The sequence below is a fragment of the Acinonyx jubatus genome, chromosome B4, assembly GCF_027475565.1.
Source record: "Acinonyx jubatus isolate Ajub_Pintada_27869175 chromosome B4, VMU_Ajub_asm_v1.0, whole genome shotgun sequence".
Classification (NCBI taxonomy): domain Eukaryota; kingdom Metazoa; phylum Chordata; class Mammalia; order Carnivora; family Felidae; genus Acinonyx; species Acinonyx jubatus.
In genome coordinates, this window is record NC_069387.1 from 82,437,524 (window position 1) to 82,462,374 (window position 24,851).

Below are 24,851 nucleotides of genomic sequence, written 5' to 3' on the forward strand. Positions count from 1 at the left end.
TGCGCCAGCTTCGTCGTGACAGAAGGGGCTGCAAGGCAAGACGAGTGTGCCTGCGAAGTGCCCAAATGAATAACAGCAAGGTCAAGAAGCAGCTCCCATTCCTGGATGGGTTTTTTAAAACCCGCTTTTATTAATTAATTGTAAGTAATACAAATATTCCAAAAATATAAACAGACACTTAATGGCGTCCTACATTTCAAGTTTTTGAATACAACAAATTTATCAAACCATGAATCTGTAAGCAAGGTAGTCAGAGTCCCATAGCCCAGTCACAGTGGGAAGCAGACGCCCTGCCCTCCAAATGGCATCTTGAGGGGGAAAGTGGCATGACCTGGAATGTGTCAAACTTGGGATACTATACGCAAAGCTCGAGGGGCCCAAAGAGGGTCTGCTCTGGGGCCGACCCTTACGGCGGGCATGGGACAGTGGGTCAGACCTCCGCCTTCCCTCCCCTGCTCGAATGCAAATATTTATTGGCATTTTAAAAAAGAGAAAGATAAAACGAACTCCATTTTACAAAAAATGACTGAGGAACAGAGTGGTAACCGATTGAAGACCTGAAGGGGGGAAATAGGCTTACCTTCCACAGACACTCGGCCTGGCTGGGAATGGGAGGGAGGACAGCCTTCCCTGGGGGCTGCCCTACTGAAGGAGGCCTCAGGAACAGGGTAGGGGGAGCAGATTTAAATGGGATCCATTTCCCAGGGAATGACTGCCTTTCTACACTTCCCATGCTTTTAGCACAAAGATGCTTCTGGGACACTGTTTATAGAGGTGAGTTTATACATTTACAAAATGGTCAAAATCTTTGGGAGGCAGGAGGAACTAAACGAAGGTCCCAGGTTAACTGAAGGCAAATGTACTCAACCTCTTTATAGTAAGGGACCCCTGGGCCTACAGAGCGTCCCCTCTACAATGTGCAGAGTGACAACTCTTACCTTGACCGTTTCCAGACTGGTCCTGTGTCCAAAGCTCCCCCTATGAGAGGGACACGAACATCAGGCTTTTGATTTAGAAGCCCAATCAGAGAGACACAGTGTGTCCCTGAAGAGGCACCTTAAAGAACTGACCCTGGCAGTTGGGCAGGTTCCTGGCATGGCTTGGACGGGGGCTGACCAGGCACAGCAGCCGACTGCCTCCTGAAGACAGTCTCGGACAGGAAGGGCTGCTGGGAAGCCCCAGAACACATCCTGGGCTGAACTGGCTCCCTCCCAATCCTGCCCTCCTCCAAAATGGGAGTCTGGCCTGATTCCTCTAAGGAGCGAGTTTTGCAATCATCACTTGCCCCTAACACACTGTGGAACTGGAAGCCAGACAGCAAAGGACTTCAGGTTGGCTCTGGTCCACACGGATGGACCCTGTTTAGGCTTATTTGGCTGAGCTGCTTCTCTGCAGACGGCAGGAGAAAGGGGACAGTGGGAATATGGGATTTCTGTTGAGAAACTGCAGGTGGGCAGGGCTTCACATAGAAGCAGCAGGGACACCCCTCACCAAGCTAACCGGGGGCTCTGGTCATGAGTCACACTCGGGGCATTTGGATAGGCCTGGTAGGAAAGGGGGAGGCACAGGCTCTTCCTTCACCTGGAGAAACATGGAGACCCAAAGGAGGGCAGAGAGGGACCTAAGAACTGGATCAGCTTAGAGCCTCTTATTGCTTATTTAGTCAGAAAAGCTTGGCTGGGCCCAGATGGCAGATGTGGCCCAGGGGCTAACACTTAGGGTGGGGCTTGGGAGAAACACCCCAAGGCATTAGGGTAGAGGCCGAGCCAGGGCCTTAGAATCAGAAGCTCCCATCTTCCTTCAGGAGGTACCCCTCCCTGGCTAGCACCGGAGCCCTCTTCCCCTGCTTGCAGGACCCCGGGGGCCCCGGAGAAGGATACTGGCAGAAAGGGCCACACGAGCTTTGGGGACCTCTGTTCCACTTCTGTGACACCAAAGGGAAAGACCAGGCCCTTTGGCCTCGGGACGAGGAGCGGAGGTGGTAACACACAATGCTGCAGAAAGACGCTCGTCAGCCCGGTGCCACTCAGGACACCAAGCTGCTGCCCTACTGCCCGCTTTGCTCAAAACTCGTCAATTCCTCAGGCCGGACCCAGTGTGGATCCAGTGTGGACACTGCAAAGGGGAACAGGGCTAGGAGTCCTGGGGGGGGGGGGCGCGGGGGTGGTGTCCTCACACCTGAAGCAACTCACAAAGGCTCTGTGACACCTGCCTCCAGGGAAAACAGAACTGGGGAGGGGAGAGGAACTCCCTCCTGCCCTAGAAGGAGAAGGGAGGGAAGGCCGTGATTAAGGCAGTGATGCTGAGGTGGGGCTCAGCTCCTGAGGGGAACCCCTTGTGCTCCCAATTCCAGCAGTACTTCCTTCCCCTTTTGTTTTCCATCCTCAGGAAACATCCATTTTGTGGCTATTTTTTGTCTTTTAAAGCATTCACTACTGAGAAAGTCTGAAAGCCGGGCGGGAGGGGGGGGAGCAAAGTGCAGGTGTGTCAAGGGCTCACTCACACCTGATGCAAGAAGCAAGCGGCACGTGCATTATGCTGGCAAATGAAATGACAACGCCCATTCCCCTCAGCCCAGGGAAAGCAGGAGTGCCTCTGAGGCCCCGGAGGAAACAAAGCAACAGCCAGGAGGGAGGAAGACAGGAGTAGACAGAGAGAGGCACAGGCCAGGCCCAGGGGAAGACACAACGGGAAAGAGCCCTGCCCAAGAAGTAGGAGGGGCTGGGCGGGGAGCGCCCTTCCCGGACTTTGGAACACAAGCCCTCGCACCAGCACCAGCAGAGAATCCCTGAAGCACAGACTTAGGGACGCAGTCCCATACTCAGCTGATCTACAAGCCAAGGGGACACACACATTCATGCTTGGGGGGGTGGGGTCTTCCTCCTCCCTGCACCCCCAGAGCCTCCCACATTCATCACAGGCCCAGGGCTGCAGCTCTGTCAGAAACAAAACAGGCCCAACACTCCATGTTTAGAAAGAGAATTTTAAAACAGAGTCGGAAGAACGGAAATCAGTTATCTGTCCTCTTCCAGGGCAGGGAGAAGACCTCCTTCCCCACAGGTTCAAGACTATGGCTGGGTGGTGAGGAAGGCAGGCCCGGAGCCCGAGCCTTGGGGAGACACAGAAAGGGCCCGTGCCAGGCACTTGGCTGGAGGCGAGCGCAGCCCTCGGACCACAGGACGTGATGGCCACTGGGGCTACTGGTTCTGGAAACAAGCTTTCATCTTTCCAGAAACGTTGTCTTTCTGTATGCAGAAAGCTGGCTGGAGAAAGGTTTCAGAAAGGTGTGTGCCTGGGACACCCGATGGCAGCCTTGGACTCCCTTTCTCCTTGGCACGAGCCTTACAACACTGAGGAAAGGCGCTGGGTTTGGCAGCAAAAGCCTTCAATCGTCTTCATCCCTATCGAGCTCAGCGGCTCCCAGGGTGACCGGACAGGAGACAGACTAACTCCGGGAGTCTTCATCTTTCAGTTTCTCCCTCAACATGAAACACTTATATCCTGGGGCCGCAGTCCAAGGGGAGACACACATATACACACAGACACACACAGACACAGACACACACACACTCACATCTGGGAGCCCAACTCAGGGAGCAGGCAGCTCTAGGTGCCGTCGGTCTGGGATGTGCCCGCTTGGCATCTATCCTGTCCTAAAGCTCTTTCCAACCACTTCTATTCCCAGGCCCCGTTTGGTGAGATGCTCCAGCTTCCGCTCTGTCAGGCTGGTCATAAAGGCACAGTGTAGGAAAGTCCCCTACTGGGATGGCCATTGCTCGGAAGCAGGGAAGGCTAAGGGGCCCGCAGCTGCCCGAGGCTGGTGTAGACATCCTCTGCTCCGCTCAGCTCCTCAAAGATTGGGATTAGGTTCAGCAACTCAGTGTCTGCCATGTCATCAAACCAAGACTGCACGGGCACCTAGGGCAGGGAAGAGGCAGCGTAAATCTCCTGCCAGTTCCTCCCTCCCTTGCCCCAAAGCCCCAGGAAGCTGGCTGGGTACACCTGGGTGCCATGCTCCTCTGGAGAGGCCCGGGCTTCGGATGCCCACTCCCTCTCCCCTCTGCCCGGGACTGGGACTCCCCAGTCCCTGCGGTGTGGCTGTGTCCGGACCACTCACTGCGTTTTCTGGGTGGAAGATGTAAGAAGCAGGAGAGTTGTCCAGAATGAGGGTTTTCCTCAGATCCCTTCCCAGGCGGCTGAGGTCCTTGACATAGCAGCCTTGGTGGAACACACAGGACTCCCGGAACAGGCGGGCCCGGAACACCCCGCACCTGTCCAGCAGGTCCGTCACTGGGTCGGCATACTAGAAGAGAAGGTGCTTTTGCTCAGATGCAGTCCTGGCTCCCCCCCGCCCCCACCACCGTGGCTTCCTGTGGCCCAGCAAGGGGCTGCGGGACACCCCCGCCCTGCGGCTGCTACAGCCGCTCTTGGCGCCTGACTTCCCTCCCCCCCTCAGGTACCTTGGCCAGGCTGGCAGTGAAGAGAACACATTCAAAGAGCTCCCCCATTCGTCTCAGGAACTCATCCACGTAAGGCCTCTTGAGCACATACACCTGAGGAAAAGCAGAGAGGCTTGTTGGAGGCAGCCCCGTGAGGGTGAAGCACTGCTCATCTGTCAGCGTCACCACGTCCACAAAGACCGGCAGGCAGGTTCACACCATTCCTGGTCCGGCCCCTCCGCCCCAACCTCTGGGAACACCTGGCTGGAAACCTTCTGCCCCCCCCCCCCCCCAACAAGGGCACTGTATCACCTCCTCACCCGGCTTCTGCGGGCTTAGCGGCCCAACCTTGACCCAGCTCAGGAAGAAATGCACGCGCCTCTGTCCCAGAAGCCATCTCTGTTTCGGGCGGCGAACCATCAGCTGCCTCCAGAAACAAGTAATCAAGAATAGGCCTCACAGATGGAAACAGCCTATCCTGGATTACTTGAATCCAGCCACAGCCTTTGTGGGAGCTTCCTGTCCTTGGCTCTGGCGGGACACTCTGTCCAGGTCACCATCACGCGAGCCTTGGTGGAAACCAAGGCTGAAACCACACGCCCTCACACAGCTTCTCTGAAATGCACCAGGGAGAAGGGACTTCTCTCTGTCAGTGACCAGGTCAGATGCTCTGCGTCTTGCTCAAGCCCCACACCTGTCTGTGCTTGCTCCAGCCAGCCGCCCCGAACGCTCACGCCCACCTTTCATCATCTTGCACGTTTCGGCCTGAAAGGCTCATGGGCCACATGTACCTCATCGCTCTGCATCTACCGCTTCCCTGCCTCCGGGATCTCCCTCTCCCCTAGCCTCGATGCTACCAGAACCATTCCTTCAATGCTCTTGTTATCCACGGCACTCCCTGCTCAACGAGCACGTGCCTGCCACGACTCTCCCTCCTTGGAGGTGGCCCAAACCGGCCACTGACTCACCACACCGCTGGTGGCTTTGCCACAGGAACCCTCGGCTCCGAGCAGCCACAACTAGGTTCCCCTAGATTTGCCGTTTCTTCAACCTTCAACAAGTCCCTCCCTCTTCCTGGCTGTTTATCAAGCCTGGCATCCCCTTGCCCCTCTTCTGCAGGTAGCCACGCGCCAATTTTAATTTCAGCTGTTTTTCACGATTCATGCTGCTCCTTGTTCATCAGGAGTTCACAGTGCGTATCTGCCCGTTTGCAAATATGCCTTCGTCTGGTCTCTGTGGGTTTTGTACATCTCCACATGTGCAAATGGACTGTAAAGGGTAGCTGGGCAGAGGCTGACCAGTCCAAGGGCAGAGGTGGTGTTAGGGATGAAAGCCTCTAAGGGACAGAGGACAGTGGTGACTTGGCAGGGAAGCCTCAATCCCCTCCTTCTCTACACATAAGTCTTCTATTTGACCAGGCCACGTGAGCAGGTATCAGGGCAACCCGGGTGTTGTTCCTGGTGCTTCCTGACGCGCAAGCAGACCTTCTGGGCAAGCATTTGGAGTAAATGCTTTTTCGCTATCAACACCTCATGATCCTGGACTGAGCAGGCTATGCAGGGCCAGAGCCTAAGCTTACTTGGATTTAAGTGCTCTTTGAATAACATTTACCGGGAGAGAATCCAGTGTAGGGACCCAAGGGGAGGGGGAGTAGAAAAGCTTCACAGAGGGAAGTGGAGAAGCCAGGGCTGGGGAGGAAGAAATTCCTTAGCCAGGAGGAGTGGGTGGGCTCGGGGAGAACAGGAAACAGCTAGTACTGGCTTCCTTGCCTGTTAACAGGCAGAGACACCACCTCTTCAGGATTAGAGGAAGTATCCTCGTTTAATAGCACTGGCCACTTTGGCCAGAAGGTGGTATTCAGTAGATCACAGCTATTACTATTATTAAATGATACTTTAATTTTAAACAGCTTGGCTTCAAAGCAAAGAAAGATGACAGCTGGATGGGGATGGATGAGAAGCGGATTTTTTTTTTTAAGATCAGAAAGCCTGGAGTGTGAGAGGTTCCGATACAGAAAGGAGGATGAAGTTGCAGGAGAGGGACCAGTGACAGAGCACACCAGAGGGGTGGAGGCCCCGAGGCCTCTAGGCTGGCTGTGGCCTGGCAGGCAGCTCACCTGGTGAGTGGTCCCCTCAATCTCGACAGGCACTATGAAATCGGCGTTGTTGATTGGCTGGAAAGCAGAAAAGTTAATGAGGTCAGCATGGTAGGAAGGAGACAAAAAGCCTCGGCCACACCCCCACACGCGTGAGCACACGGTCCCTGCCACAGCACCACTGCGCTGTCCCCTGGGAGGGGCGGGGAGAAACAGGTCTCAGAGACTCCAGGAAGCTCCTCCCACCACCCTACTAAGAAGCACGCATAGTATCCCCTCCAGGTTTTCCTTACTGCCACCACCCCCAATTTTACCAGAGCTGACAGAATTTCAGGACCTTCTTCAGTTAACGAACATCCTGACAAAATGGAGGGGGGCAAGGTCCGAGGCTGATTCAAACCCTCTTATATAGGCCTGACCTGTACAGAGCCCTGGTGGTTCTCTGGGCTGTGTGACAGACAAAGCCCGTTGGCAGTGACTGGGTGGAGCAGGGATTCCTATTCAACATTCCTCCGTGCGGCCCCCGAATATGTGTGATGCCAGTGTGGCCAAAATGGCAGAGCCCCCATCCCCCACCCAGCTCCCCTGGCTCATCAACTTTATGCTGCCTCCAAGCACCTTCAGTTAGACAGGCAAGACAGCCCGAGATGGGCGTAGGGAGGACTCCAGATACAGGGTTACCTTAAAGGAGCTATGCACAAGGGTTTCATCCAAGTCGATGACCACGCAGATCCTTCCTTGATCTTCCTCTGTCACCTCTGGGAGCAGGCAGGTCCCCGGGATCTGAAACCAGAGCCAGGCTGCCGAGGTCTGTCACCAGGAAAGCCCAAGTGTTCTCTTCAGCAGAACTCTGGGAAGAACCAGGCTCATCGAGAACACAGAAGACCCCCGAGTTTGACCCAGAAGAGGTGCCGTTTGAAGGCCAAGCAGTACACAAAGATGGAGTCGGCTCGTCGGCTCCAGCCTCCCACCGGACTATGGAATGATCTGGACACTGAGATGCAGGCCAGGGCGGCTGTGGGACGGATGTCAGCTGTCCCCCCCAAAAGCTAATGTCTTTGCAGAGTGGGCCCTCAGCAAATATCTGGGACAAATGGCTTCCCGGGGTGGGGCCAGCCAGGCACTGAGGAATAAGGGCGTCACCCAATGTGATCACAGGGTCTGGGGCTTTTGGGCATGTACCTGTCAGATTCCCATACCTGATAAAACTGGTACTGGAGACAGTGGAGCAGATCCGACTGTGGGAGGAAAGGAAACAGTCAGTACCGACCGGCCAATGCCGTCCTACCTGAAGCCCACTGCTTCCGCCTCAGGCCTGGTGGGTAAAATTCTCCCCAAGTTCCCAGCCCCCTGGAACGTAGGGCATAACAAAAGTGACTTTTCTTTCCTTCCCTTTCCATTTATTCTGAGAGAACAAGCGTGTGCACGAGTAGGGGGAGGGGCAGAGAGAGAATCTTAAGCAGATTCTGCGGCCGGCACAGAGTCCTACCGGGGGCTCAGTCTCCCAACGGTGAGATCATGACCTGAGCCGAAATTAAGAGTCAGACGCTTGACCCACTGAGCCACCCAAGGGCACTTTTTTTTTTTTTTTTATTTTAAAGTAAGTTCTATACCCAACGTGGGGCTTGAATTCATGACCCTGAGGTCAAGAGTCACATGCTCTGCCACTAAGTTAATCAGGTGCCCCAAAAGTGACTTTTCTTAAGAGCTGCACAGGAAAGGGGAAAGGCCAGACGTGCCTTTCAACATCAGGTCTGATGAAGGATGGAGAAGGCAGTGTCTCAGGTGGACAAACCCAGGGACAGGGAACTCAGTGGCTGACGCAGGGACACGGGAATCAGACAACCAAAATCGGAACTCCTCACTGTGGTGGTTCAGCGTCTTTGTGAGTCCTGGAACCCAGGCTTCTCTTTGAGAACATGTGTTTTCTATACTCTCTTCTGGGGGTTACACACAGTGCGGGGAGGGCGCCGAGCCCCTAGGATACATCAAGTATGCCAACGTGAGCCCACACTGTGGGTCCTGAAACATGAGGGGGGGTGGAGTACAGAAAGGTCAGAAAGGCTTCCCTGGCCTTTTGCTAATAATAGAGATGTTGTTATGACTGTAAAACATGATACCTTGAGGAAACATTACAATCCTAGCATTTAGAAAAAATTCACGTTGGCATTTTAGTGTATTTCCTTCAAGTCTGTTTTAGCAGCCCTTCCCCCCATAATACGTAATTTCACATTCTGCTTTTAGACTTAATGTTGCGACTCAGTACTTTTTCCGTGTTACTGTGAACTTTGTAAGAACCAATTGCTAAGTAATACTGTCACATTGCACTTTATTTAAGTGCACTTCTGCCTACTGAGTAATGCACTGATGCATGTCTTCAGCCTGGTTTTGAGAGAGGAATCGGACAGCTAGACCTTGGTTATTTCGGAAAGAAGTAACCAATGGCATTGGGGGCAGATGGGTTTTTGGTCAGGGCTGTGCCCACCCTTGAAATGCCAGACATACCTTCTGTTCACTGGGAGGCTCAAAGACACCCATAAATTTCCCAATGTCCCCCCAAGACAGGTGAGAGTGCTGGAGTGTGGCAGAATTTCAAGAAGTCAAGTAACTTGGAAGACAGCTTTGCATAGTAAACAACAACAACAAACACAGGTGTCACAGCCAGAGAGATGGGGGCTTGCACTCTGATACTACTTACTATTTATTAACCACTAACTCTTCAGGGGCTACACAGACCCTCTGGATCTCTGTTTCCAGGTGTGTAAGTGGGAAGAGCCTGTGACCCTCCCTGCCAGGCTGCCGGTTGCACCACATGAGACAGTATACGCAAAGCGCCTTGTATGGTTCCTGGAACATGGGAGGATCTGGACCAGAGGGGCTCTCAGAAACCACAGGGATATCTGCATGGCCCACATCGCAAATGGAAGCCAGGAGAAAGAAAATGGGCCACTCTAGGAAAGCCAGAGGAGGGGCCTCTGAGCCAGAGGTCTTTGAGACTTCAGGGAGGACTACCTTTGCCCACATGCCATGGCTGCAGGGGCCCCCACTAGCAGTCCCCTCCTTGCTGGCGTCCCGCCACCCTGATCTAGCTACCTTAGCAATGGTGTTGGCTTCCTCCTTGTATGCGGAGAGCTCAGTGGAGGAGCTGGACTGGCCAACATGCTGGGCGCGAAAACAGCAGAAAAAGGCCTTGAAGATGTTCCGTCCACGAGGTTTCTTAGGAGATGACTTGGAGACCAGGCCTAGGGCAGAGGGAACGATGAGGCATTAGCTACCGGGTGACTCTGTCCACAGGTGGCCCCGTGCCCGTATCCCCTCCAGTCCGGAAGCCCCACCAGGGCACAAGCCACGTGCTGGGCAGATCACCAAATACAGTCAACACTGAAACACACACGCTTATTCTGATGGTTCTCTAAAGCAGAGGCAGCAGGAATCCCCACTCTCTGGTTTAGGAAATGAGCTGCAGAGGATTCGGTCTTCACTCCCTGGTCGGGAGGGGCACCAGGTATCGAGTCCAGGTGTCTTGCACTCTGGAAGCGGCACACTGAAGGAACCCTCAGAAGTAAAATTCACCAGCGCAAAAATCCTCCTCGACCAACCCCAGTTCGCAGAACTAGCCGTTCTACACGAGGGAGAAACCTAGGCCCCTGCAAGTCAGTGGAGCTGTGGTTCTGTTCAGGGTCAGCTTCCCTAGAAGCTGGGTCAGTGGCGGCAGGACTGAGGCCAGACTGGAAACAACAGGCTAGAAAACAGAACAGCTGCAGCCCAAGGAAGAAGCTGTGCTCCTCCTTCACTGCCCCAGCCACTGTCCCTGCTGCTCTCCCCTCAAAGGCACAAGGCCTGATCCGTAAGCACAGGCACGCTGACCCCTGGGAAACACACCTGGTGTCGCGTTCTAAGCTAACGGCCTTGCTTCTAGACCAGAGCTGCCCCGTCAGTCTAGCCTTTGTAACTCAGGCTTTGGATATACAAAGCCATGTTAACAGGACGCTCAGCAAGGCAGCCCCAGAAAAGCCAAGCTGATACAAAAAGCTATGGGCATTACAGGATCAACCAGAAATGGACTTCAGGGTATCTTTCCAGTGCCTCTTGCTTTTACAGGAACTGTTCTGGCAACTGTTCAGCAAGTGTAGGAAGACACGGTGGGTCCTGTGGCCAGGAGGTGGCGCCACATAACTGCTGTCCCCAGCCACAGGTCTCCACCTAGGCGGGAGGGGCTGAGGATTAAACCCAGCCCACTTCACCATAAAGCATGGGGCAAACTACAGTGCAGGAAACAAAATGAATCTGGAAACGCTTGTCTTTGTGGGGGGTTAAAAAGGCAAACAGAATGTGGCACCAAGGACAACCCTCCTCTGGCTGTTCCCTTTATGAAGGGAAGGGGGAGGCAAGCAGGTGGGGCCCACCCCAAAGCAAGGTAGGGGTTAGTCGTCAGAGCACAGAGGCCCTTGCAGAGAGGCGGTGGGACAGCCATTTAATACCCAGTTGCGGCCGCCTGGAACCCTGCAGAAGAGAGAAAACCAAACTCTATTCCTCATGACCCAGGGTGAGGAAATGGCCGCTGAACAGCAGTCAGTCAAGTGGCAGCCAGCACTGCCCCGGCCAACCTACTCCCTCCGACTCAACAGAAGCAGAGGGCTTCCTGCAGGTACAGGCTGGCATCTCTGCCCTTCAGAGCTCGCTCTCCCTCCCTGGGTGAGGCCAGACCCCCTGACACTGGTATGATCATTAGAAACCTTCCAGTAAGTGATCAGGCTTCCCTGGCAATTCGCCTACATACCCGGGGATCACTCTTGAGCTCTTGGCCCCAGTGGAAAAAGCAAGATTTCCAGGGACTGGGGATTCTGTGATAAAAGGAAGAAGTTGCACTGGGGCCCCCTCACCACACCCCCACCAAGGCCCCTGTATCAAAGAGACAAACCTCAGAGCAGAGCCCAGTACTAAAGAGCAGGATGCGTGACTCCTTGGACTTTTTCCTACTCTTAATAATCTATGCAGGAATCAGAGGGCAAGGGCGGCTTCTCCACCTGCCTGTATGGTCCACATTCAATTCCGAGCCCGGGGACTCCAGCAGACGCTGACACAAAGCTCCAAGACCAAAGCTGAACCATCACTTTTCCTTTGGTTTATGGTTTCTTCACGCAGAACCACATTCAGAAGCTTAACCCGGGCACGGAGCCTTTCTTAAAAGGCCACACAGCCCGAGCCTTTCCTGAAGAGAGGCCGTCAAGAACGCAGTCAGCATCTTAGTGACAGACGATGTGAAGGCTGAGTAATCTTAAGAGGCAGGGGGGTGAAAGGGGCAGCTGGCTGGGGCCACAGAGAGGCCTGGCCGGTGCCCACTGCGGGAGGCCCAACAGGCAGAGGCGCTTGGGCCTTAGACGCAGAGCTTGGTGGGGTGGGGGGCAGGGCTCCTCAGCTTCATCTGGACTCAGCAGGGGATGAAGGTCTTCTCAAAAACACAATGTGACCAGGCAGCCCCTGGGCCTCAGGGACCACAAATGCCTTGACCTCGGGGGCAGGCACCTGGAGCAGAGCACAGAGCTGTGGCGCCTGGGGAGGGTATCCCAGGCCCACAGCAGCAAGGTCAATACCCCGCATGCCCCTCTGTTGGGGCCCTACTTCCCTCAATCCTTCTCCAGGCTGTCTGTCCTCCTTATATTTACCAACACTGCCTCCGAGCATCTATCAGGGCCTCTTTAGCCTCCCCTCAACATGGCTGCCTCCTGATGGGGCCTGTAATGGCCTTGGCCGAGAGCATTCACCAGCCTCTGGAGCTCTGCACAGCAGGTACTCAGTAACTGTGACTGGCTCAGTGAACAACTGCGGGAACTCCAGGGCCCTGGGTGTCACTACTACGGAGCCCGGCCCCGTGGAAGCCTTCGCTGGTTTGCAACAACCCAGAAGACTTAGAAACAGAAAAGCATTCTCTATGTGAGGACAGTGAGGCAGGCACTGGAGGAGCGGAGCACCTGAGGCAATCCTGTTCGTGGTTCCGTGCCTTAGTCATGTTTACCACGAACTGATGACTTGCCAGCCCTCTCTTACGACACTTGACACCATTACTTCATTTAATCCTCACTACAAACCCATTTGTAGGCACTAATGCCCCGTTTTACAGAAGCAAGACTGAAGCAGAGAGGTTAAGCAACTACTCCAGGTTACACAGGTAGTATGAGAGCAGAGCCATTGAACCTAGATCTGCTAACCCAGAGCCAGAGCTCTTACCCACTACCCCACAGGGCCCCTGACAGGGGGCATCGTGTACATTTATTCATATGACAGCAGGGACGCTTGTTTGTTCTACTCCTCTCTAGGCTAGGATGGTAAAGGATTAGTTTGGGGCCCACCCCCCTCCTTCACTGTCCTCTTGGGCAGGCCATGAAAGGTGCAAGGCTCTGGGATTCCACCCCAGGGCTCGCTTCACCCCCATCCCAGTCCTGTACCTGCTCTGACAGATACCTCTGGGAAATCAAGAGGACAATGGTGGAGGGAGAAGGGTAAGGGCTGGAGACGGGGCCTCTGGCCCGAGACCTGCTTTGTTCAGTGGGTTTAAGGGTAAGGGGGAACACTCATCAGAGTGGGATCTGAAACTTGTGTCAAAGAGTCTTTCAGAGGCTCCTTTCAGCCGGCACTCAGTATTATGCCCCTGACGGCCAGGGGCCCCTAAACCCCCTTCCGGGGCCGGGAACATGGGGCACGAGAGGACTTCCAGGTCCCTGGGGATTTCATTGTACACGGTCTCCCAAACAGGGAGGGCAGGATCCCAGGGGGTGCCATGGAGCCCCATAACTAGCTGCTCTCCCTCGTTCATTCCTTCTGCTACCCGCTTTGTGGACACCCAGCCTTCCTCTCCTGCCCGGCCACCGACCTGCATCTGCTCTCCCTGCTCCAAACATCTGGTGTGGGCCTGAGCGTCGGAGAGGACCAGCACAGACCTAATGAGGGGACCTCTGGCTTAAGAAGAAAGCGAGCAGGTGGGTGAGAACAGGGAAGCCAAGCCACTCCTCCAGTTCACTGGTGCAAGGCTTCCTGCCAAGGCAGGGTGTGAAGAGAAGGTGGGGTATGGCAGGGACCCCCGCTCCGAGTATCGCCTGGGCTGGAGGCCAGACCCTGCCAGTTACTAACTCTGACGTACAGCCTCTTTGACCCTCGGTTTCCTCATCCACTACCTGGGATAACACCAAGACCTCCCTCCTGAGTGAAGGGAGAAACAAAACCTGCCCTTCGCACGGCAACGTGCCGCGCAAACTCTACAACTCAATGCTGTGCTCGTTTTAATCATCTAAAGGGAGATGACCACTAGTGAGCAACACTGTGACCTCACTGCGGGAGACCGACAACAGGGGACCAGGGGCCCTCCCGCTCCCAGCATGTGGCTGAAGCTCCAGAGATTTGTGAGCGAGGTGCCAAAGGACTCTGATCGTGAGCAGGTTTCACGAAGTCTAAACAGCCCCTACCTTCTTCCAAATCCACTACAAAAGTTGTTTCCCAGATTGCAAACACCCTGGCTAATATTCTACAAATAACAGGAAAGCAGGTGAGGCTGCTCCACTTGAAATAAACAGTGCCCTCTCTCCGTCTGTCTACCACCGCTGCCCCCAAGAAGCACCAGATGGGGACGCTATTTGCCTCTGCCTCTTAAGAAGCTTGTGCATGTACAGGTCTGCGCGCACACACACGCGCATGCACACACACATGCACGCACACAGATGAAGATTGGCTTTGCCAGGACAACACTATTTATAACCCTCTTCTGAAGGTCAGGTTCAGATATCACCGTTGCCAACAACACAGCTTCGTGTCCCAGCAAAGGAACTCCTCACACATCCGCCTAGGAGTCGGCAGAAGGCAAGCTCTCAGGCAATCGGGTTTTAACAAGCCCATTCACGTAGAAGGATGCTTTCTTGGTTCCCTCAGAAGTACTTCCTTCCCCACCATTTCCCATCCCCCCATAAGCAAAGGATTTAGTCTGGCTATCACTATAAAATGGCCTCTCTGAGGGGCCTCCCTCCCTTTAGCTATTGGAGGAAGGAGAGTATTCGGAGCATTTCCGGCCCTTCTTGGCCAGCTGCCTGGGCCCTGCAGCCAAGACACGTCTGATTGGGGCTCCCCATGGAGAGGAGTCATCCCAGGTCCACAGCAAGGGGCTCCTGGGCCTTGGCTGCGGATAGGCCCTGAAGTGCCAGGTGGACGGAAGGGCTCCTTGGACCAGCAGGTGAGTCGGCAGGGGAACAAGAGGCTAAGAGATGCCTAGACATCCCCCACACAGAAAAGACTGGAAACAATGGGGAGGGTATACCAGTTTTCACAATGTCAATTGCTGACACTGTTTTCTGCAGGTGACGAGGCAGGACGGGCTTCACGCAGCTCAGCACCAGCTCCCGAAGTTCCAAAGAGCAACTGTGACTGTGATGGCACGGACTTTTAAAAGTAGTTTTAGGGGCACCTGGGTGGCTCAGTCAGTTAAGTGTCTGACTTCAGCTCAGGTCGTGATCTCGCGGTCTGTGGGTTCGAGCCCCGCGTCGGGCTCTGGGCTGACAGCTCAGAGCCTGGAGCCTGTTTCAGATTCTGTGTCTCCCTCTCTCTGACCCTCCCCCGTTCATGCTCTGTCTCTCTCTGTCTCAAAAATAAATAAAGGCTAAAAAAAAGATTAAAAAAAAAATAAAAGTAGTTTTAGCCAGGCTCTTTAGCTCACACCAGCACGTTCTATGCTAGTGCCCTCCCTGCTCTCCCGCATCCAGGCTGATTTATTCATGTGGTGTCTCTGTTAGATCCCTTCTCTGAGCGGGACAGCTCCTTGTATCTCCGTTTCTTCTAAGAAAGAAGAGCTTTTTTCAGTCCCAGGTCTTTAATGCCACCTGTAGGGTGGGGGTCACAGGTCACTAGCTATTCACCTCCTGCCCTTCCCCCTGCCTCTTCCCCCCCCAACAATCTGGTCAACGATCTCAACACAGGGCCTCAATTTTAGGGACCTCCCTCAAGAAAGACCGTCTTGGGAGCAGAGGATTCCTGGTAACTTCTCAAACATGATCAAGATACTCTATCAAGCAACCTTTATACAAGTCATGGCCAAGACACCCACCTAGGCAGCTCTAACATACTTTAAAACCACACTGGGGTGGGGCTGGGGTTCCCAGAAGCAGCAGCAGGTCCTGGACTAGGGCCGAAGAAGCCGTTTCCTCACATAGGTGTCAGTGGAAGGCTCAGCCCCCAGCCGCACACCAGAGGGCTCTCAGTGGACAAGCGAGCGATGGCCCACAGTGGCAGCTGAGACAGACAAGAGATACCATCCGGGAGAACCCAGAGAGCTGGATTCTGCCCCTGCCTCTGCCGGAGGCCTCGCCCCACGCACGCCAACTAGGGCAGAGATGTCATCGTGGGGGCCTGGAAACCACCTTTGCCCACCTTGAGCCTCTCTCTCCCTGTGGAGGTGCTGAGCAGGCCCCTGCGGGAGGCTGGGAAGCTAAGAGAAATCTGCCTAGCAGGACAGAAACACCTTGGTGGCTGTTTCAGCCCTGGTCTTGGCTCTCTGGCCGACTCCTGGAATGCTGGATTTGGTGGAAGGCCCCGAAGAACCCGGTGCCTCTTTCCCCCCCAGCTCCGTAAGCCCGCTTTCCATGACATACGCATGAGCGAGACGAAGAACAGTGAAGGCACAGGATAAAACGAGGGACCCTCAACCACCTCTCCTCCGACAGGTGAAAAAGACAGTGGTTACCCAAAGGGCCACGGACTTGGGTTTACATCCTGGCTCTACCACATATAAGGTATGTGGCCTTGGGCCTCAGTCTCTTCATCTGTAGATGGGAACTAAGTACCTATTCCACCGAGCTGTGAGAATTATAAGGAGCCTGGGGTGTGGCCTGGCTCTAGTGTCAGCTGCTAGTCGTTCAGGGTAAGGCACTTTCATATCCTAATCTCGATCTCAAAATGTTCCCACTGACACAGACCATAGAGATTTCTTCTCATCCCAGAGGTCACACAGAGGTAGTGACAGGGCCAAGCCTGGGAAGTGGCCTTCCAGGGGACTCCACAAAAACCAATCAGTCTCTCTCTCTCACATACACACACACACACACACTCACTCACTGAGGTTGACCAACCAGTTCCTTCCTTCCTCTAGTCGCTTGGCCTCTGCAGAAAGACTGGAAGGAGTCTGCCAGGGAAGGACTGCCAGGGAGTCTGTCCGCCTCCAGGGAAAGTCACCTGCTCCTACCACACCCCTCCGCTTCACCTGGGATCAGACAACCGGTATAGGTGTGTCCAACTGAGAAAGCACTGAGCTAGAAGTCAAGAAACCCCGCCCCACTTCGGCTTCTCAACTAGCTTTGTGGTCTTGCCTGAGGCGCAACCTCTCTGTGGCTCAGTTTCCTCACAGGTCAATGGGAAAAGGTCGACACTACAGGGTCCCTTACAAGGTGGCTTCAGATTACCTGAAGCTTGTGCTTTTAGAAAGTGGAATGCACAATGCAAATAAATGAGAGGCAGTGCGGGTCATGGTTAAGGCTTGACTCTGGAGTCAGGGTCCTGGCTGACACTCACTAGCCGTGTGTCCTTGGACAAGGTGCTTCAGCTCTCAGCGGAGTTTTCCTCATCTGTGAAGTAGAGATAATTCCCATCTCTCATCTCCCAAGTCATTGTGAGGATTAAATGAGATGCTAGATATAAAAAACCAGGAACAGTTTCTGGTCCATGGTAAGTGCTCTATAAATCTCATCTGGGATCATTACTCTGTCCGTTCACACTCAGAAAACTTTAGGATTCCCCTTTACGAGCCACCGGATCTTTAACAAACAGCAAAACTGGATCCCTCCGGGGGACTCTTCCTGCTCAGGGCTAAGCAGGCAGTTGGGGCCATTGCTGTGTTTACCTGGCTCTTCTCCAGGGACACTTGTCAGAATCATAGGGAGCATTTGGAACACACACATGCCTGGCCCACCTGCTCATGCTCTGATTTGGCAGGACCCAGGTGGGGTCTATATTTTTAGTAAGTGTCACAGGAGATCCTGATGTGTGTCCCTGGCTGAGGGACAATACCTAAAGGTTGCCAGTGGTCCTTGACTAACCCTTCCAGGACTGGAGGATGATTCAGCCAGCGGCCCCTTGGTCCCTCTTCCCACCATGTCTCACTGGCTCAGTGTCTCTGCTATCTCAGAGGACTTGTACCAGCGGGGTCTGGTTTTCCTCTCTAGGAGTACTTGCTCTATCATGGAGTCAAAAAGCCTGCTATCTCTTTTTGCAGACCCCTGTTCCTGTGAAGGAGGGGCCCCAACCCCATTCTGCTATGGAAACAGAGGAGCTGGGACTCACCACACTGGGAAGGCGCTCCCACAGCCTGTGTTGTGCCATTTGAGCCTTCCCATGAATCTGCCTGGCTCTCACTGGGAATGGGGCTACACTTGTTCCCTGAGAACGGTGCAGGTGGGGAAGAGCAAATTCTACAGGATGCAAAAGCTATTCGTTCCTCAAGAAACGAGAGTAGGTATAGAGTAAAGACAGAGTATGAGCAAAGTCTCAATTTTAGGGGGCAAAAGAAGGACTGGGGGCACCTGGAAAGGGAAGGCAACTGTCAGGAGTGTACTCAGAGATCAGGTTCAGGGCTGACCCCTAGAAGAGGTGACCAATAAAACAGGACATACACACCTACTGCCTAGAGGGAGGCTGGGTGCTCCCTGGAGTACTCATTCTGTAATAACAGACCTGATGCAGGCACACAGACCTGAAAGGGCTGGGTCCTTTGCTGGACAAAGAAACTCTGTTCTAGTTGGTTTCTGGTCCAGAGAGGCTTCTAGTTCTAAGTCAATGTCTCCACTTTGATTTCTACTGGTTCCTTCATAAGAGTTGCACGTTAATAAGCTCATCTATAGTTCCCAGTTGGGAACTATGCCTCCATTTCAGAAGAGGGAGGGAATTATGTCAGGGCCACACCCAATCCCATGACCCCAAGACAAGTGAGTTAATTCTGTGCTTTGTGAGCAGGCTGGCCTGAGATAGGATGAAAAGCAATTTAAGGCTGCTTTTTGTGCTTTCTCAATGCTGTACCCCCAAACCACAGCAGCAAAGACACAGCTTAAGAGCATCTATTTCTTTCCGAAATCCCAATTTTTATTTCTCTCCTTGTTACTAGAATTCCCTAAAAGAAATGTGAATCTCACTGCGTCCATTAACCCTCCTACAACGCAGCACAGAGTTGTCCTAAGTGTTGATTATATCCATTTCTGAGAGGCTGAGCAACTGCTCAGAAGGCTTGGACTTCAGAAACTCTTCACAGGAGGGGCATGGCTCCCTGGCCTCCCATCCCCAGATGCCCAGACGGCAGGCAGAGCGGCAGATGCCCTAAGGCACACGCTACTCGCATTAGTGCAGATAAAACCCCATTCCAAGTCACACAGGCACAAAGAAGGGGTCTATGCAGCAAGGCTGTTTGCAAGCCTCAGAGGTTGATTCTTCCAGAAGGCCCAAGCCCCCACATCAGTGTCCCCTCTGACCCCCAGCCACCTGTCTTTAACAATAAAACCCACATGACCCTGTGCTGTTTGCACTCTGTCCTTGGGGGAATGGGACGAGGAATGAGTAGTGGTCTGGCTGTGTAAAAAAGAAGGACATTAATGTTTATCAATCATCTCCTAAGTACTAGGCATTACAGAAGTATAAATATCAATATTCCTATTTCACAGATAAGTCACTCAGAACACTAAAGTGATTTGTTAAGTCTCACTGTGAATAAGAAAAGCAGGGATGTGCACCCAGGCCTGAAGCAAGGAACTCTGCTTCTGGAACAATTCTTTTTTTTTTTTTTTTTTTTAATTAAAAAAAAAAAGTTTGTTTATTCTTGACATAGAGTGTGTGTGAGAGCAGGGGAGGGGCAGACAGAGAGGCAGACACAGAGTCTGAAGCAGGCTCCAGGCTCTGAGCTGTCAGCACAGAGCCCAACGCAGGGCTCAAACCCACTAACTGTGAGATCATGACCTGAACTGAAGTTGGACACTTAGCCAACTGAGCCACCCAGGCGCCCCAACAATTCTTTGAAGTAACAATGAACACCTTGCTGCCCCTGTCCTCCACCCCTTCCCATTTCACCCAACACAACAAGCAAACTTCCCAAAATGGGAATAAAAGACACTATTCCTAAATGACCCAAAAGTTAGCAGGAAGAAAGCTGACGAGGAAGAGGCAGGGATATACATTTGCATATAGATATGTATACTTTTGCATATTGTCTGTCTTTCCTTTTCCTTTTTTATAAATACTGCTATTATTTAATTCTCCACCGAGGGGCTGGGAGCATCAATCCACCTTGGCTAGAAACGTGACTTCTACAGTATTCACCATCTTGACAAAGCCCACGATCATAAAAGATGTGGCCATTCCCACAGAGGACGAAACAGCATCTCCACTGCCAGTTTTGGTAAGACCCCTATAGCGGAGAAGGGAGGAGACAGAAACACCACCACCCGTGCCATCTCTGAAGGGTGTTTCACAGCAATTCCGAAGTCCTTCTCCACAGAGAGCTATGCCAGTCAAAAGCAGCAGCAGAATGGCAAACTCCCAGCCTCAGGATGTTAAAAATTTACAAACTTGGTTGCGGAGTTAGCAGCACTCTCCTGGGCTATTCCAGAAGGAACAAACACAATCTTTAAGTCACCACACAGGCCCCTATCCCACTCCAAGATGGAGGAAAAACTCCAAAGGAGACTTGCAGGGAGCCTCAGAGCCTCAAAGAGGCCAAGACTGAGAGTGGATGGGGACACATGCACCCCGGACCCACAAAGAGCAAACTGAGGAAGAAAGCCCCAACGACATTTGTTCTGAGCTTTTCAAGTGAAGGGTCTGCCTCCGACATGAGAAGCGTTTGAGCTTTTTCATGAGAGAATAGGGCAGAATTTCCTCCTTATGGGGAGAAAGCAGGAGATAGAAAAATGTGCCACCGTCCTGATTCTGGGGGATGGTCAGCTACCAGAACCTGTGCAGTTTCTCATGTGAGAAGACAATCCCCACACTCTCCCTGAGAGGAAGGGTCATTAGGTCTCATGGAAAACAAAAAAAGGACCTGATTCCCCTCTGCCCCCCCCCCCCCCAACTGTAGGTCACTTTGAGCCCTGGAAGAGGCTGCCTCTACTCCCTCCTCTTACGCAGAGAGGTGACAAGTTTGGTCCTGTTTCCTGGGCTTTTCCCCCATCTAACTCTAAAACCCCATGGCACAACCTCCCAGCAGCGGGGCCTGCACTCTTGTATGGGGCTGTAATAAATGGCTGTTCCCTGGCCAAACTGGTATTAACTTTTCCTTTTTACTTTTGATGTTACACACAACCCTGTCCTTGCTGTACCAGGAAGCCATTTCACCCATCTGGCTGGGAAGATGATCCAATTTTGGTCCTTTTATCATCAATGCTTTCAGTAACTTTTTTCTACTTCCCTTGCTGTAATTACTTTTGAATCATCAACACACCCAGCCAGCCCTAAAGCTCCAAGAACAGAATGCTAAAAAGGAAAAACACACACACACACAAACCTAAAATCCTGTAATGGCAAACAACCTCACTAAAAAGCCACCCAAGCTGAGAGCAATTTAGTTTTCTCCTAGAAATTTACTTATTAATAAACTGCATCACACCCCCTCCCCTTTTTTTCAAAGGAGGCAGGAGGGCACAGAGATGGGATGCTGGCAGAAAAGGGGCAAGGAACTCATAAAGGAGAGAATTAAAACATCTTCTCCCCACCCCCACTTAAAAAAAAAAAAAGGGGGGGATGCAGGATTTGTAAATAAGGAGAGACTCAGAAAGTTGGCTTGCTGGTTGCTGGGTGCCCAGGCAGCCCAGGAAAATAGTATGTCTTCTCTGGAATGCAGTCCAATTACATGGAGAAAGACCCATGGTTGCTGGCTTGGGAATTCAGATTCCTCCAGGGATAAGTCTGAAGGACAAACCACACACAAAAAGGAAAACAAAAAACGTAACTCCAAGAAAATCCAACCAACATCAGCAACCCAACACTGTACAGAAGCCAGCTGCTCCGCTTCCTGCTGTCATCTATTCTGTTCCCCAACACAGGCCCTTGTGGCTGAAACGGCCAGCTGATATGTAAGATGCCCCTTCAGCAGTCCTGCTCTGTCTCACTCCTGGTGTGATTCCCTCACCAGGAAGGCACCTTCTAGAGCCTCTGCAAGAGAAGGACCAGAGCAGGGAAGCACAGGGTGGTTCTTCCCAAGTGTCATTAACACAGGATTCCTATGGAATCCTTCCACGCCTAAGCTCTTCACTTATGGCTACCTCCTGGGATGAGACTGGGACCAGGCAGGAGTCAAGTTCTCAACCCAGAAAGCCTCCACTCTTCAGGCCTCAGCACAGCTGGGCGGCCAGCAGAAGTGAAGTTTCCCCTGGGGTCACACAGCCTAGTTAGTGATGCAGCCAGGAGAGCAGGGCAGAGGGAGGCAGGGGTTTTTCTGGGGTTGGGATCTGAACAGGCAAAGCTCTCCCCCTCCCCAGGGCAAGCTTAAAGAAGGCCAGAAATTCAGGAAGCACACAGTGCCCCCTCCCCAATCCCTTCCACTCCAGGAAATAGGGAAAGGCTGACACTAGCAGCCCTTGCCCCTAGGCAAGTTAGGGGAGCTCCTTGGGACTGCGAACCCCAGGAATAAGTGACCTGCTGACTAATGTTTCCAAATAGGGGGGATGTGGGCGACACCGAGGCACCACAGCTGGCCACCCACCAGGGTCTAGGCCTGGATACGTTCAATTGCAGTACTGGCCCTGCACGTCCTGTTCTGGGGGGATGGGAGGAAGGGCAGGAACGCTTCAGATTTCGTACCAAGAGCGTGCTTTCCCCAGTCTCAGGGCCAGGTGGCCTCAGTCCGGGAAGTTCTCCAGAAAAAAACAAAACAAAAAAAAAAAACCGCAAAAAAACAAACACCCCAAAAAACCGACGCTAGTCCTTACTCCTGGCAGAAATTCTGTCCACTATTTTAGACACATTCCTCAAGGCTCCAGGAGGAACGTGGGGGAGGGGAAAAAGAGTTTCGGGGCTTCCAGTCACCGAACTAAGAGATTCCACCCTCGGGCCCGACCTTTCGCCGCCCTCGGGAGAGGCCGAGGCCTTACTCCGCTCCGATCGCCAAGACCACCCCAGAGAGGGCCCGCGACCCCCTCGCGTCTGCACCTGACCCTCAGGAAGGCGGGGGCCGCGAGCTGCTGCCCACGGAGAACTCGCACTTTTTCGCTGCGCGATTCAGAAACACGCCAGGTCTGATGCCATCCGGCGAATTATGTAACCAGGGACACCGCTCCCGGGCTAAACAAACGCGGCTCTGTGTGTGCAGCGGCGGCCCCGGGGAAGCGCACCGGGGCAGGGAGGGGCTCTGGCCGGGCCTCGGGGTCGGGCTCGTAGGCTCAGCAAACGCGGCAGGAGGCAGCCCAGCCGGAGCACCGCGCCGCCGAGGTCCCGGGCCCAGCGCAGGGCCGCGGGCGGGCCAGTAGGTCCCGCAGGCTCGGCCCCTCCCCCACCGCGGCCGCCCCCGCCCCCAGGCGGTGAACTTGGTCCCAAGTCCCGCAGGACGCCGTCACCGCCCGCGGCCACCGCGACCTCGGCCTTAGGGAGCCGCTGGGAAGTGCTGGACTCCAGTTCCGGCTCCATTCCAGCTCGGGACCCCTCCGTCCCCCTTCCCACCCCTCTCTCCGCCGTTCTGGGGCGGCTGCGCGCCGTCGTGCGGGAAAGTGACGACCCCACCTCCCAACTCAGGAGGGGACGGACGCTGGTGACTCGCGCTTCGAGCGCTACTCCTCAGTCTCTCTATACGGGGGGAGGGGGTGCAGGACGGGGTGACAGCTGCGCGGATGACGCCCCTCCCCCCCGGGCGCCGGGAGCCCGGGCCCCGCACCGCCCCCATGGGGGTCTGAGTGCGGACAGAGACGCGGGGGCGGATGGACTAGGGAGTCTGGTCGGAATCTAAGGCTCTGATCCCCGGGAGGTCAGGGGCCGGGACTCGGGTTCGGGGCTTGTGCTAGCCCCCCACCTGCCCGGGGGCGACGCAAAGTTTTGGGAAGTTGCTGCCCCTACCTTGCTTGGTGAGCACCAGGGCGTCTTCCCTCCGCGCCTGGGTGATGATGGAGCCGTGTTCCATCTAACAATCCCGCGGGCCCGGGCTGGCTGGGCGGGAGGACCGGCGGGCGCGCAGGCTGGGCTGGGCTGGGGGGCCTGGGCGGGGGCCCGCTCCGGCTCCGGCTCCCGAGACTCGGACTCCCACAGCTGTTCACATCCCTGCTCTCGTTCCCTCCCTGGGCCGGGAAGGGAGGCGGCCTGTACGGAGGGCGGGCGGCCCGGGCAGCGGCTCCCCGGTTGCCCCCGGCCCCGATCCCCCGGCAGCAGCTCCGGGCTCCTCAGTTTGGGTCCAACATGGAGAATCCGGAGCGAAAACAAGAGGAGGAAATGGGACACGGGGCGGTTTCCAGGCTCCCCCCTCCCCTCCGTACTCCGGATAAACAACCCGCGGCTGCAGCGCCCACCCCCGCGCGCCTCCTGGCTCCGGACCCGGCCTCTCCACGGCCGGCCAGTGCCTGCAGCTCCGGAGCACCGTCCTAGGCCCCAGGACCCTTCACCTGTGAGCTGCTGGGGCTGCGGAACATCCGGAGCTTTGCTATTTTGTTACGGAAAAAGCGAATCCCCGAGGGGGGTGGGGTGGCGGGCGGGCAGGCTGGAGGGGGAGACTTGAAACCGCTCCGGCGCTCCAATTGGCCCTCTTGGAGAAAAGGGGCGTGGCCCCTCCTTACTATGCGGTGCGAGGACCCAACAACATTCCAGTCGTTGCGGCCACGCCCCCGGGCCACTCCCCCCCTCGCCCCGCTGCGGCCTCCCAGTCTCCTCGGCCACACCCCCTTCCCAACTACTTAAAAGGACACTCCAAAGCTCACGTTTCCCTATTCGGTGCTTGTGTGTTCACGTCTGTGCGTCTCATCTCGGGTAACCAGGGCAAGCCGCGAAGCCTAACCCAGGTTGGGTCAGGATGGGAGGGTTCGGGGCAGTTTTCTTACTTCCTGCTTGGCCCTCGAATCGTGAACCCCCAGTTTCACATAAAAGAGTACAACCATTGAATCCCGAAAGAGATGTGTTGGGGGGGGGCGGTGAGGGGGAGGCGGACTCAGGATCCCAGAATATCAGAACTGGAACTGATCTCGGGACGGTCTCAGCCCCCCCCCCCCCCCCCCACTTCAAATGAGACATGAGTTGCAGGGCTTTGCTCAAAGCCCATCACTCATTCCCATTCAGGGCTTACTCTCCTCCCCCCACCCCCCCCAACCCGGTAGTCCCAGCCTCAGTTTAGA

The 24,851-nt window shown here is 54.4% G+C and overlaps 1 protein-coding gene across 1 annotated transcript; it reads right to left on the minus strand.

The window, feature by feature from the left end:
• Positions 1–93: 93 nt before the first annotated feature.
• On the minus strand, positions 94–24,131 carry CTDSP2 (CTD small phosphatase 2). The gene is made up of 8 exons (XM_027071381.2): positions 23,590–24,131; positions 9,628–9,776; positions 7,734–7,772; positions 7,216–7,317; positions 6,556–6,612; positions 4,461–4,553; positions 4,118–4,303; positions 94–3,918 (listed from the first exon to the last, which is right to left on the minus strand). Exons 1-8 carry the CDS (start codon positions 23,651–23,653, stop codon positions 3,793–3,795), a joined length of 816 nt encoding a protein of 271 aa, XP_026927182.1. The 5' UTR covers positions 23,654–24,131; the 3' UTR covers positions 94–3,792.
• Between the last annotated feature and the right edge of the window lie 720 nt (positions 24,132–24,851).

Coding starts and splice junctions, on each gene's coding strand:
- CTDSP2 (XM_027071381.2), bottom strand. CDS start 23,653: ATGGAACACGGCTCCATCATCACCCAGGCGCGGAGGGAAGACGCCCTG. Junction 7,773..9,627: donor AAGCCAACACCATTGCTAAG/GTAGCTAGATCA, acceptor TTCCTCCCACAG/TCGGATCTGCTCCACTGTCT. Junction 6,613..7,215: donor TTGTGCATAGCTCCTTTAAG/GTAACCCTGTAT, acceptor TCTGCTTTCCAG/CCAATCAACAACGCCGATTT.